The sequence below is a fragment of the Salvia splendens genome, chromosome 5 (genome assembly GCF_004379255.2).
Source record: "Salvia splendens isolate huo1 chromosome 5, SspV2, whole genome shotgun sequence".
NCBI classification, from domain to species: domain Eukaryota; kingdom Viridiplantae; phylum Streptophyta; class Magnoliopsida; order Lamiales; family Lamiaceae; genus Salvia; species Salvia splendens.
Window position 1 is genome coordinate 38,610,022 of NC_056036.1, and position 14,517 is coordinate 38,624,538.

The following is a 14,517-nucleotide window of genomic DNA, read 5'->3' on the forward strand; positions in this document are numbered from 1 at the left end:
AAGCGTGTAAATGGTCTTTTATGATATGAAGGGATGAGGGACCCACGAACACTCCACCACAATGGTGTTAAAAAAAAGATGGAATTTTTGATTTTTTTTTGTTTTTTCGTTTTTTTTGGGTTTTGACTTGAAAAAGGGAGCTGAGTTAGTTCAATTAAAATTTTTATTCTAACTGAATTAAAATATGCTAATAATTGATAAAATAATGTGATATATAGCTTGAGAGTGTCCTCTATTACTGTGAATACTTTTTTTTTTGTGACCGTAGACAAATAAAAAATGGTCGTGGACAAAAAAAAAGTGGCTTGTCGTGGACACTCTAACATCGTTGCAAGGTTGAATTTGACATCTATTCGGCTTCATACCAATTCTATCGTAGACTATTCATGTTAGGGCATCCACAATGGGACGGATGTCCCGGCGGACATCCCGACGGGCTTTCCAAAAACACCTCCTGCCACGTCATAAGGACATCCCACTACACAATGACGGACATCCACAAAAAACAATAAAAAAATCGGGACGTCCGCCGGGACGTCCGTCGTGTCAACGCAATGACGGACATCCCGACGGACGTCCCGGAAAGCCGCGGAACTCCGGTGTCCTCAGCGGACGTCCGTATCCGTATGCATGTTGCCTAATGGCGGACGTCCCGCGCGGACGTCCGGCACGCCGGTCCGACGTCTGCCGGGACATCCGCCATTGTGGATGTTCTTGCGCGGGACGTCCGCCACGCCGGTCCGACTTCTGCCGGGACATTCGCCATTGTGGATGTTCTTAGTATAAGCTTTCAACTGTAGCTCAAAACTTTCGGATTTCACGCTAAACTGTCCGGCCAATCGGCTCAATTTTTTTTATATTTCTATAGATAAATTTATATCTATATAACTCAATTTTTTTTATATTTCTATAGATAAATTTATATCTATATAACTCACAAATGTATAAAGATAAAATAAAAAAAAAATACTCCATGATGTGTATAACTTTTAAATAATATTTTTAAATATATTTTCATTTGCATATAATAAAAATATATACGTAAAAACTATTTGGACTATGATATTCGATCCTGTCACATTGCACGCTATTCGATTTCGAGTGATTTTAATTGCTAATTATCAATGCCATCCCTGTAAAATACTCAGCCAAGAGTGAATTCTAGATTGTTGCGAGATTAAATGGAGTATATAAACATAGAATTTTATTTACACTGTAAGTCTATTCTGGAGCAGAGCCATAGACCCATAGATAAGCCTCAGAGCATCTCCAATGGCGGCGTCGGCACCGACACGCTGATTTTTCGCGGACGCCGGTGCTGACGCCGAACCATTGCGAGCGGCGTCGTCGAAATCGGCGTGCCCACGCTGATTCTTGGGCTGACGCCGATTCTCACGCCGATCCTCACGGCGCCATTGTAGGCACCGGATCGGCTTCAGACCGGCGTCGGACGGATACCTGCGTGAAGAATTGGAGGGGGTTTCAGAGGGATACCGGCGGGAGTAGCCGCGGCGTTGGTGGCGACGACGGAAGCGAGGACGGCGGCGAGGAGTGATTTTTTATGTAATTTTTTTATTGTACTTTTTAATTTTTGTACTTTTTAAAAAATTAATGTAATTTTTTTAAAATTATTGTACTTTTTTAAATTTTAATAGTATTATTCAATTTTCCCGTATTTGTCTCGTAAATTAAATTCTGTATGTTGCTACGATTGTAAATTAAATTATATAATTGTTATTAGTGATGTAGATAGACTATGGGAAGACTAGGTGAGGGCTATTGTATGTCCAGTTGCATGTCCAGATGATGTGGCATGAGGATTTTAGTGCTGATGATGTGGTGAGAAGGATAGGTGAGGGCTATTGGACGTCCCCAACCGTTGAAGATGCTCTTAGATGCTACTGCATTCCATTGGTATTTGAATTTCTCTCTCCTCTCTCTCACACACACATATACTCCTTTTGTGTAGTCTGTGTAAGAGGCATGCAGGATAAAAAACCCTCCCACATTTGAGTCAACTTAGCATCACAAGTAGTACTAGCTTTTTCTCCAAGGGATTTACGCGGAAAAGAACACGAATTTGTACCAGAAAAGGGCTGATGAGGAGCAAAGGCAAGGGGAAGAAGAAGAAGACAGTCGTAAACAAAGAAGAAAATGCGGAAAGCTGGTGCTTCGTTTGCAAAGACGGTGGAGATCTTATCATATGTGATCACGCGTGCGTGTTTTCTCAATTTCTTTTTCCTCCTTTGCTTACCTTTGTGTTCATTTCCCATCTCTTTTGCTGCCTAGAAATCCTGCATTCGGTTGCTTTGGAATTCTCCCTGTCGATTGGGGCTACTGCTTCTTTGTCGTTTTCTGTTTGTTTCTCTGTGTATTTTTTTTACCTGTTTTTCCTTTTTTTCAATTTGTTTACAATTAGTGATTTAATTTTATTCATTGCACATACAATAGAAGGTTACATAGTCCAATTGCATAAATCGAAGCAGCGATGAAAGGTGGAAGAGTTTTCAATAAATCATTTTGTTTGGACCTGATGTGAATTTAAGAACATTCGACTTCTTGCCATGTATAAACATTTGCATATGATGATTCTTCTGTTTCCAGGGGATGTCGAAAATCTTATCACCCTTCTTGCTTGAAGAATGATGACTCGGTTGTAGGAAGTGAAGCCAACTTTATTTGTGGTAAGCAAACTACCATCTCATTCATCCCTTAAAGCATCGCATTCATCGGGATCGAACGGATTAAACTAAGCATATATGTATGCCACTCTTCCGGATGACCTCTTACTAGAAATGTCTGGTTAGCTGGCTACTGCTTATTTCCTAGTGTTCTCCTGAAACTGCTCACTTAATCTGGACGGTGACTTTCTGCATAACTAAATGATTTTCGACTAGAAGCCGATTTCTGAAATAGCGATAGTTGCATCTATTTGCATGCTGAAACTATTTTTTTTTTATGATATTAAGAAAAATGATCCTCCATTACTCTACTTGTACGTGACGATGCAGTACTGATGGAATACGGTAAACAGATATGCGTTGCTGCATGGAAGCTAAGGTGGCATTCTGCATCATCTTAGCAAGAATATAGAGAACAAAATATGGAAATTGAAGGCTTGATATTTAGGATCTAGCATATAAGAATAGTAATTCAGCTAAAGAAGATCAGCAGAGCTACCTTAAACTTTGCACTGAAATATAGTTACAGAATATATAAAGGGGTTGGTTGTACAAATATGGATTGATGATGTATCCTGTAAATATGCGATACATAAGAAATAAATGGTACTATAAGTGATAGGATTGCCAAATATTTGCTATTGATCTATATGGAGAATGATAATAAGTATGTCAGATAAGTTTCTAGAATAGGACATGCAATTGAAGAGTCCTTTGAGATTCAAAGCTCCAATTGTTGGGAGTTGGTACAAAATTGGATTTAACAGTTCCAAACTCTATATCTCCGAAGTCATACTATGATATCAACACCCTTTACTTCTATATCTGACAAGATCATGCTGCATGGTTGTTATCTGTATCTCATTACATGTAAGTTTGTAACACAGTTTGTATGAACAAGAATTAATCAATCCTTTCAGATTGGCATACTTGCTCAATTTGCTGTAAAAGGTCCAGCAGCCTTCACTGTTATACCTGCACACGTGCTGTTTGTCGTCGCTGCCTTCACCATCTAGAAGTTTTCCGAGTCAAAGGAAAATATGGATTCTGCAAGCACTGTCTGAAACTTTCTCTACTTATTGAAGGCGACAAGGATTATGACTCTGATGGGGTAAGATTATCATTAAGTTTAAATTAATGCAAATGTAGTAGGATTTAGTGTACAGTGTTTCTGGAAACAATTTTTGAATGTCTATCATCGTGGACTCTCTAGATTAGGATACACGTGAGAGAAAATTTGATAAATAAGTTTGGCATATAGACCCACTTTTTATGGATGAAATATGAATGATATGGGGCCATTCTAGCATCATGAAAAGATTGTCCTGAATTATGTTAAACTGACATCCATTTTGATGAGAAGCAACCTAGTTGATGCCTCAGAGTTTAGAAAATATCTACAAGAAGATTTAACTGGAGTTGATTTGTAATCACTGATATTATCCTGATCTGGGTCAGTATTTCTCTTTGGGCCTGTTTCAGATCATGCTTACTTGACCTTTTTTTTTGCACTTGTTAAAGCATATAGTAAAAGGATTAAGTGCTACCTTCTATTGTTTCAACTTCCTTCGCAATATTTCTCTTCTGAGTATAGCTCTAGCCTCTAGAAAGTCATCTTATAGTTCACTTAAGTCTTTTTATGCATAGAAAGTATTAGCCTGTCTAGGGATTATGGCCCCAATCCATATGGTACAAACTACATGGACATTGTGTAGCCTTGTAGGTCATTACTTTGTTTTTAACATTTTGTCCATGGTGATAATATCATTTGCAGTTCATGTTGTATACATTGTGCACTTATATTAATCTGCAACATGAAGATGATTAGAACAATAGATAACTATTTCTCTCCAACCCAATGAAGTGGAATATGGTGAGAGATATAATTTCATAATTTGTAGTGAATATCACTAAACCTTTTTGTGAACCTCAGCATTTTACATAATGTGGTTACATAAGATATTTCTCTCTAAACTTTGTAGTTTCATTTTTCTCTGTTACTAGAGAGTCCCGATTTATGTGTTTATGCATGCATGTACTAATTATGCCCCATAGTACAATTTATCCTATTATGCATGGAATCTAAGAAATACAGGAATCTTGCCATCGATCAGTCGTCGTGATAGATTAATTTGGAGGCGTTATAGAACTTCTGTTTGGTTTTTCTATATGTATCATCTAAACTGGTAGATTATTGGAAATGATCAGGTGAACTGGCTTGTATTTTGCTTTCATTTAACATTAGTGGAAACCATGAGAATGCTTGTCCGCTTGCAGGAAAAGGTGGATTTTGAAGACTTGAATACAGTTGAGGGTTTATTTTGGGAATATTATATGATCATCAAGAAAGAAGAAGGATTAGAGCTTCAGGATCTTTATGCTGCAAAAGATGGGGTGAAGACTATGAATATATCCGAATCTAGCTCAGAAGAAAATCACGAAGAAGATGAGATATCTGATTATGATGGTGCAGAGCATGTTAAAAAATGCAGGAGAACATCCAGTGAAAAGAGATCTGGGAGAAAGAAGCTTGGTTTCCAGATACCCATGAAATTAAGTAAAAATGATTTTATTGGCTGGGGATCAAGAGCCCTTATTGACTTTCTCAGTTCAATTGGTAAAAGCACTGACGAACAATTGTCTCATGGTGATGTGACTTCAATTGTGTATATGTACGTAAAAGAAAATAAACTAATGCATCCAGAGAAGAGGAAGATGATATCATGTGATGCTCTTTTACAGTCTCTTTTCAGGAAGAAAACAATAACTAAGAATAAAGTGCATGAGCTTTTGAGGGACCATTTTGCAGAGTACCATGATGAATCAGAAGAAGATGGGATGGGATATGATTCAGAGGATGAAAATGCAGGCATTTCAGATGTATGTAAGAAACAAAGAAAACTCAACACAGAGAGAAAACCTCCAGAAAAAGAGCTAGTAGACGATGTGCCACTGGGTTGTTTTGCATCCCTTGTAGGCGAAAATGTAAAACTTGTCTACTTGAGGAGGAGCTTGCTAATTGATTTGCTGAAACAGCCTAAATCGTTTGCAGAAAAGGTTGTTGGATGCTTCGTTCGTGTTAAGTCTGATCCATATGATTATTGTTCTAGGAATTCTCATCAACTAATGCAAGTTAGAGGTTAGTCTTGAAATATTTATGTCGAGTCAATCCATACCTTTTAGAAATGAGTTTTGTTTTACATTATTTTGTTTGACAATTATGTCACTGTTATATGTTTAGTGATATACTCCCTCCGTCCCAGTTTAAGAGTCCTATTTTGTCATTTTCGCCCATCCCAGTTTAAGAGTCCCATTTAGAATTTACCATATTTGGACATAAAATTTAACCTCATTGTTGATGAAATTTACACTCAAATGCCATTACTTTCATAAAAATAAAACAAAACAAAATCCTAAACAACAAAAAGTCAAAAGGGTCCCACTTTCCGCTACCTCGCTTCAATTATTACACACTCCAACAATTTCTTAAAACCCGTGCTCTAACTAAATTGCACTCCTAAACTAGGACGGAGGGAGTAATATACTAATTCATCTATATTAATATTATAAAAAGTGTGTATTCTAACAACTTTAGGCTGTACCATAATATTAATTTTAAAAGATGTTTTGGTGTATTAGAATATATAGGTTTTTTTACATTCAGTGCAAGATAAGAATCTTGTTACTAAATTTGTGATAAGGTTATCTACCTTATATATTTGTATTTGAATAAATACTTTAATGTGTTTTGTGTACCAACCTGATGCTAGTTATATCTAATGAGCCATTGATTGGGATCAAGTATTTACAAGAGTAGTTTGGTTTTCCACTGAAATAAACTGAACTTCTTTGTTTGTTGTTGAAAAAGTGTAAAAAATTTTGGTGAAGATCAAAATGAGCTAAATTATTTGTAACTATGAAATTCAATGAAGTAGAAGCAGTTTCTGTTTTGCCCTGGCTCATGGTAGACAGTAATATTTTATCAGGAACTTTGTTGTTTTAGATGGATTCAACTATTCTATATATTAGAAAAAGCAACACTACAAATAACTTGTAGAAATTCAAGGATCTCTGGGCCTTAGTATGCATTTTTTAGATGGCAAGTTAGAGCTACCCAGCTAGGTTCACTATTATAAAGATTAAGAATTTAAGACTTATTTGTATAAATATGCTATAAAAAAACCTTAGTATAAGGTGCTGCATTTAAACTGCCAGATAAGAAAAATGAATAACAAAGTACAGCCATAAGAATCCTGCAAATATGGAGACAGCTCATCCAAAATCGTAATACGTTCCTTAGTGATACCATCCTTTACATAGAACTAGTATTTTGGTTCCAGGTGGTTAATGCAAGGGGATGCTGTTTCTACTCCATTCGTGAACTGAAAACAATTGTTATTTTTTCGCCATTCATCTATTCGTCATTTATTGACATGGATAAATACCTAAGTTTCAATTATTATTGTACTTTTTACTGTGCAACTTATTGACTTGATTTCCTATCAGAAATTCTTGAAAATTATCTTATATTAATACAAAATTTGCAGGTGTGAAAAGAGATTCAATTTGTCAAAATAATATTGAGGCAGAGGCCATCCTTCTAATCTCTGCTCTGCCTGGAGAAATTAGCACGAGTCAGCTTTCAGATGATGATTTCTCTGAGGTAATCAAGTTGATGCTTACTACACTTTCTAATCATAGTTATGAACATGGTGGTCTATAGGTAGTATACATATTTTCTACATACAAAAAAAGACTATGTCTATCAGTATGTTTATTGGTAACTACTACCATTAATTAAATGCATTTCAACAAGCCAATAGTCCATGATTGGTTGAATTCACTACTAATATTCGTCTATTCAGGAGGAACTATGTCTGTATGTTTATTGGTACCTACTATTAATGAAGATAGTCAATTGAACATTTCCTGTCATTAATAGATTGCAACTGCCTTATCAACAATGATATCAGCAGAAAGTATTTCCAGTGATATACTGGTAAAAATTTGGAAAAACAATCTAAGTATTAAGCAAAGTTGCCAAATAACTGCCATGATGGTGGCCGTTTTGGAGAATTCCACCACCACCAAGTAAAAACTGAGTTTACACAAAACCCAATCCATTTTTGGATAAAGTCTAGGGTTTAAACTTGAAAGGCTTACTGCCTCATCTTTAAAAAATCTTAGGAAACTTAGCGAGACTTGGAGACGACTATTGACGTGCAGCAGTCTCGGGTAATCGCTATTTCTTTTCTTAATGTATTAGGGATGAAGTAAAATAGAGAGGGTTTGATTATTACACTTAATTCAACCATTAAACCTTATTAAAATCATTCTTTATTCATTAAAAAATGTGGTAAACTAAGCAGCAGATCCAGTACATTAATTACCCATCCATCATTCTTTAGCAAATCAAATACTCCTATAACCTTTATTAAATCATTCTTTTATGCATTAATATGGAATCTATACCCATCTAGCCAGCTTAGAATACAAGAACTCTCCAACAAAGCATGTTTTGTATTAAATCAAACATCTTTTATAGATATTTTGGTATTTATTTCATTTCTTTTGCATCTAATTCTTTTTTTGTTCCTTTTATTTTTGAATTTTTGTCTGTTAGTGCATCTGATGATTTTAGCATAATTACAACAATGTCTACCGATCAAGATGATATTTCTTCAATGGAAATTTGTGTTCCATTTGAAGATAAAAGCACAATTTCTGCAGCCGTTTAACTTCTTAGTTCTTACTTGTTATGTACTCCTACTTATTATATATTTTGAGTTTAATCTGCCATAGGCCGCTATGCCCTCCGCCACAACCTTGTGGTGGATTTCAGTAAACCACTATAAGGCATCTGCCATCTGCCATTTATGAACGTACTACCTTGTGAAGTAACTTTCGGAAATTGTTGATCAAAGAAAACATTGCAATCAACCTATTATTGTAAATGATAAATTCTATATATTTTATTGTAATATATTATTTAGGAATTTCAAATGATCAATAGTGAAGTTTCAAAAAAGGAGTCTTGTTAGTATTAATTTGGTGATTACTGCTAAAGACCAGATCTCAATTTACCATCTCACAATTCTATGTGTCACATTCTCCAATAATTCTTAATTAATTCTTCATCCATCTTGTTTATTGGTATAAGTTTGGAGTCTTTAATTTCAATACTGGGAATACGGAGATGATTATAAACATGACCAATTAAGTCTTCCGTTGAAACATTTGAAGGGTGCAGATAGAGAGCCTGTAACCACCTGATTTCTTTCAGAGAATCCTAATGTACGGATGTCGCATTAGATGTTACTTCATGTCTATTAAGTCACATTAACTTTGTCTTTAAGCTATTATGCTCAAATTGGTAGCATATTAAGAGGACATTCTCTCTCCAAGACCAATTATAGCACCATACTCAGTACAGAATATTCTCAAATCTTGCACTTGACTAGAAAATAGAAAAAGTTGTTGATCATCATCCACTTGTTTCAGGAAGAATGTGAAGACTTGAGACGAAAAGTATTAGCAGGTCTGCTTGAAAGGCCTACAGTGGTGAGTACTACTATGACTTCAGTGAGCAGACCTACTGCAGTTGCACTCGCAGTATGTTAAAAGCTCTATATGCAAGACTTTGTGTAAATTTTAGCCTCTAAGTTAGAAGGAATTATCTTTTGGTCCCATCATAATAATGCTTTGGTTATAACATTTTTTCTAACCGTTAAGACTAAGATTTATATATGTGATATATGGTTAGTAAAGTTCGGTTGATGGTTTTATCATAGTTTTCATACTTTTAATCATGTTATTTTTCAATCTGCTTGACCTCAATCTGTACTTTACTTCATTTAGAAGATTATACTGTTGGATTTACAAAATGTTTTATTCCTCTGTTTTGAGCTAATCTTTAACATGGTTAAAATATATTGTTAGTTAAAATTATATTTAAAAAATACTTCGGTTTTATTGTTTTTGCTTGTCCACTGTGTATTTGCTAATTTTTGTGGACTGCATGTTCATGATAAGGGCCTGTAGCTGCCTCTGTCCTTAAAAAATGCATTGGTTGTTTTTTGACATATAAAACTCACTTGAAATAATGATATTCTGCCATTGCTACGTAATTCATAACTCTGTCTGTTACTGCATCCTTAAGCACTCCAGTAATGGAATAGTGGATTTATGATTTCTCTGAGTCATCTGTGCTGGTTCAGATTCTTATAGTCCGCTTAGTAGTAACAGTGGCTATAATCCAGAACAAGAAAGATATAAGTTTCTTGTACTTCTTTCTACTACATGACAGGTTGAAGTGGTCATTTCTAAACACATGACCTTATTATATTTATGTGCAGGAGTATCTTCAACAGAAAGTCAATATTCTTCATGAGGATCTGATGAAGCATGTATGTCTGGTCTCTTTATATTGTACTATAAGCTCTACAGTTATGATTGATCTTATTGGCTTTTATCGTAACATTTTAACTCTGTAGTGAATTCTTGAATTAAATTTTTTAATTTAGTGAATGTTATTGACTAGAGCAAAGGATAATCCACTCAAATAATAGAAAATTGGAAGAGAATTGTAAGTAAATGAACACATTCTCAAATAAATCAAACTATCAGAAGAGAGAATTTTTCATGCCCAAGCGCTACAAAATCCTAGATCAGTTTTATTGTAAGGAGAAGACCTCACACTAGGCCATACTAAGCCCACGAAAGGAGCCATAACTAAATAGAAACTGAACAAACATTAAATAACAATCTAAAAGAATCAGTAACGGTCCCAGTAGGGTTACATATGCACCTTCAACTGATGATAAACTCCATATGCAACATTACCCTAGTTATGCCAATTCAGTCTTACAGACTCTAAATTTGCAGTTGTAAAATTCCTATATCATATAGTTTCATCTTTCAGGATATTGATGGTGGTTCTGCATGCATGTGCCATCACTAGCCATGTATTGTGTTCCACAAGTTATAATCAGAAATTTATTAGTTAATATGGCTGAATGGTTGTTGCATCAGAGTATGTTTGATTTTGCTATTAGCTTTACTGCATCAGATATATTTCCTTCCTTAAACCGAGTATGGTTTCATTTGATTGGTTACTATATAATTTTTTGGTGCATTCTTCTTACATTTTTAACAAAAAGAAAATATTGAGCTTTGCCATAGATACAAAAATGACATCGAATTCCATCTCATCTTTCATTGTTTGATGATTTTAATTGAATTTAATGCAGTGGGTAATTAAAGAGTTAGCCTTGCTGAAAAATCTCATTGATCGAGCCAATGAGAAAGGGTGGAGACGCGAATATCCTTTAATACTATATGGGGGACTGGTTTTTAAGATTTTGGACAGAGCATGATTGTCAATATGAATTCTTAGTATCTTACATACAATTTCCACTTCCACCAGAAAATATTGGCCTTGTTAGGTCCTCAATTAAAAAGATAGTAATAAACTTTTTTGAAAAATTCAACCCGCAAGGTTTAAACTACATAGTCTGGTGATAACTGATAATATACTCAAGTTGAATGCACTGTGTTTTCTTTTATTCAATAAATTAATACTATGAATGCTAGTACTAAAAGATCAATAATACACAACATGGGAATTATCTTGAACAGATTTCCAACTTTAGGAAACTGCCATTTTTCTTTCTGTTTTAAAGTAATGAGTTAAAAAATTTAACATATCACGCTGTGTCAGTTTCTATATTTATAGGAACCTAGACATGCATATGAGTGATACCAAATTTAAGTACCATTTGTTCTCTGGTGACTACAATGAATCATCATCCTAATGCTTTTCTGCTATCCACTTTGGTTCTGCTTTCTTGGACGGAACTAACAATTGTTAGGCAACTCTAGAACATGTGACTTTCTGGTTCATGATCTTAACTCTATCTCTGCTACACTTTACGAGTACCTTGAGAAGAAAAGGAGACTACAAACTCCATCCGAAGTATCAAAATTGCTGGCAAGTGTTCCTAAAGTGATTCCTGATCGATGTGAGCTTCATCACAATCCCGAAGATACTGTAAATGACATGAGCATTGAGAAAGACTCCCCTAAGGCAAACCTTGAATGTAATTCCCCTGTTACTAATCATGGATGGCAGGATGACAAAGAATCAGGTATGTCCAATGGCTGAAGCTCCTTGAATTTATTTTAAAATCTTTTAAGTCCTGGGCATCCATCACTGCTTCCAAACTAGTGTTATTTCTTTGATTTGTGTAAAAACCTGATTGATCTGTTTATTGGAGAAAATTGTCTTCTTATGATTAGCACCATAAGTAGGGGACAAATCAGTGCTCAACTATTCTAATGTCTTATACGTTTAGGAGGCGTTTGGTTTGGTGGATGTTATAATAGGATTGATAAAATTGGAGGATGGTTAAATAATCAACCCAATTTTGAGGAGATAATAATCATTCACTTGGTTAATTAGAGTGCGGGCCGAGTAATCCACTACGGGCTGAATAATGCAAACCAAAGATTTGATTAAGTTGGATTATTTTATCAATCATGCCTTCTCACTCAAACCAAACGCCTCTTTAGTAGATTTGAATTTTGTTTTTCAGTTTTATTACATGCAAATAGTCATTAAATCCCCGTTTGCGTTTCTTTGACATATACAGTGAAAAGCTACTTGTTCATGCAGAGTGTTGTGCACTTATGCATGTAACTGAATGAAAGTTTTATCTACTACTACCAAACTTTAAAATGCAATGAAGAACTTGCAATATTTTTATTTCATATGTTGTATTTCTATGTGGATGTAGTATGAAAACCTCAAGGAACATTTTGTTTGTGAGATATGAGATGAAACTTTCAGGGGTATGCATATGCAAATGAGGCACACACTGCTCTGGATGCATGATGCATCCATCCTAATTCAATCCCAATTGTGATGCATACATCCTAATTAGAAATTACTAAACCCTAATTGGAGATTAGTGAACCCTAATTTGGATTGATACATGTACACAATTTCGTTTGCATAATAAATAATCTTGCAATATCCAAATATTTGCTAAATTTTGATGTACTGGCTGTGAAAAATATATGCTGTGAGAGAAGACCTACTGATAAAGTTTTGGATGAAGGCTGGCCAGCCGTGGCCCAAAACTAAGTCGAGCTGCAAAATGCTCTGCCCCAGCCAGCACCCAGACCAGAAACCCACTACCTCAAAACACATGTGATTAAACTTGAAAGCAAATTCTAAAATGTTAGGCCTAGGACTCGAATCATGTATCAAAAGGATGTTAGGTTAGCAGGATCACTGCATCATCACCAACAACCTTATATCTCATGGTACTCTGCAAGTAAAGCTCTTGCGGTATGTGTTACATTGAGTCATTATCAGAAGTTGATCTTGTGGTTCTACTTTTGCATGTATAACGTATTGCATAATGTGCCTGAACCATTGACCAATATAAGGTGTTACCAAATACTATATCAGCTCATATCAAGTTACTGGTTTGCAGCTAAATGTAGAAAATATGAATGCTGTCATATTATTACTTTGAACTTGTTGGCGTCAAATAAATATTGCCAATAATTATTTTGTTATATCCTCTCAAAAAAATTATGTAATATAACTAAACTGTAGTCGTTCAGGATTTGGTGGAACTGGTCTAATATGTTTCTGTTTCGGCGACAGATGAGAAGACTCGCCAATGCAATCCATCGCCTCCAGCAAGAAAGGAATCCATATTCAAAGAGCCTGAGGATGACAATATGACCAGTAGAAAGGCATCGCAACCCACTGGTGAGGCGAGACAAATTAAGCTGGGGGGAGAAGAATTGAAAACGTGCTCCCAGATGACAACCTCTCATGAGCAGGCAACAAGAACCGGCTGCAAGGCTTCGGACATGGCTGTTATTGAGGTACCCAGTGATGTTGATGAGGGTGGCGAAGCTACAGTTGTTCAGGAAGATGAGAATACTGATGACTCAGAATGGTGCCTTGAGACCCCAACTGGCGAGCGGAGAAAGTTCCAGTCGTCTGTGTTGAAAACTTGGAGCCAGACCTGCCTGTATGCGTCCAAATTCAAGGTGTGGAGGGAAGGTGAGAATGAAAATACTGCAGTTTGGTTGTTTGATGCCTTTCCAAAGAAATAGGAGTAGCACTTTGGACTAACACTATTGCCTTTTCTCTCTTACAATTAGAAGATTAACAACTGTGTGTGAATAGTATCTATTACCGCAAGATGGATTTGGCTCCCTTCCCTTCTAAGTTGTTAGGTTATGAATTTTCGGGCTGGAAAATTTTGTTTTTCTGCATTTTTGCATCATAAAGGGAAACAATCTGACGAAGGAAAATGAGGAGTACCAGAGTCCCCAGGGCAGAGCCAAAGTTTAGTTGTTAAGAAGTTTTGTATTTGGTTCAAGCCACATGATCACATGTGTAAATAGAAAATAATTGTTAATCCTATTTAAAAAATGTCATTTGGGATGTAAGATCTTAACTGGAGCCGGAGCCGCAGCCGCACAAATGCGTTGCGGGAATGGTTGTCAGTCCGGTCCGTAAATGGCGCACCCTTTTTTCCATTTCTTTTTCCTTTTTGTTTTCTTTTGTCCTTTTCATTATTTTGGGGGAATTTTTTATTTGAGAAATGGGAGATTTTTACTTTTTAGTGTTGGATAATACTGAGTGGTTTTAATTCGAAGGATGTAAATTGATTTTTGCAATATTCAGTGATTTATATGTTAATGTATTTTAGTTATAAAATTTATTTTGATTGTAATTTTTATAATTTTAATGAAATTGTTATTTCTATTTTAATCATGTAATTTTAAATTATAATTTCATAAGAGTACA

The 14,517-nt window shown here is 35.5% G+C and overlaps 1 protein-coding gene across 2 annotated transcripts; it reads left to right on the forward strand.

Moving 5' to 3' along the window:
- Nucleotides 1-1,941: 1,941 nt before the first annotated feature.
- Nucleotides 1,942-14,409, forward strand: LOC121805978 (uncharacterized protein At5g08430-like). Of its 2 annotated transcripts, none has more exons than XM_042206038.1 (10): nucleotides 1,942-2,215; nucleotides 2,605-2,684; nucleotides 3,602-3,792; nucleotides 4,959-5,820; nucleotides 7,229-7,344; nucleotides 9,183-9,293; nucleotides 10,037-10,087; nucleotides 10,931-11,001; nucleotides 11,607-11,827; nucleotides 13,357-14,409. In XM_042206038.1, exons 1-10 carry the CDS (start codon nucleotides 2,100-2,102, stop codon nucleotides 13,815-13,817), a joined length of 2,280 nt encoding a protein of 759 aa, XP_042061972.1. In that variant the 5' UTR covers nucleotides 1,942-2,099; the 3' UTR covers nucleotides 13,818-14,409. The 2 variants fall into 2 exon arrangements, with proteins under 2 accessions (XP_042061972.1, XP_042061973.1); XM_042206039.1 differs by having other exon boundaries at nucleotides 9,183-9,242.
- Nucleotides 14,410-14,517: the final 108 nt, after the last annotated feature.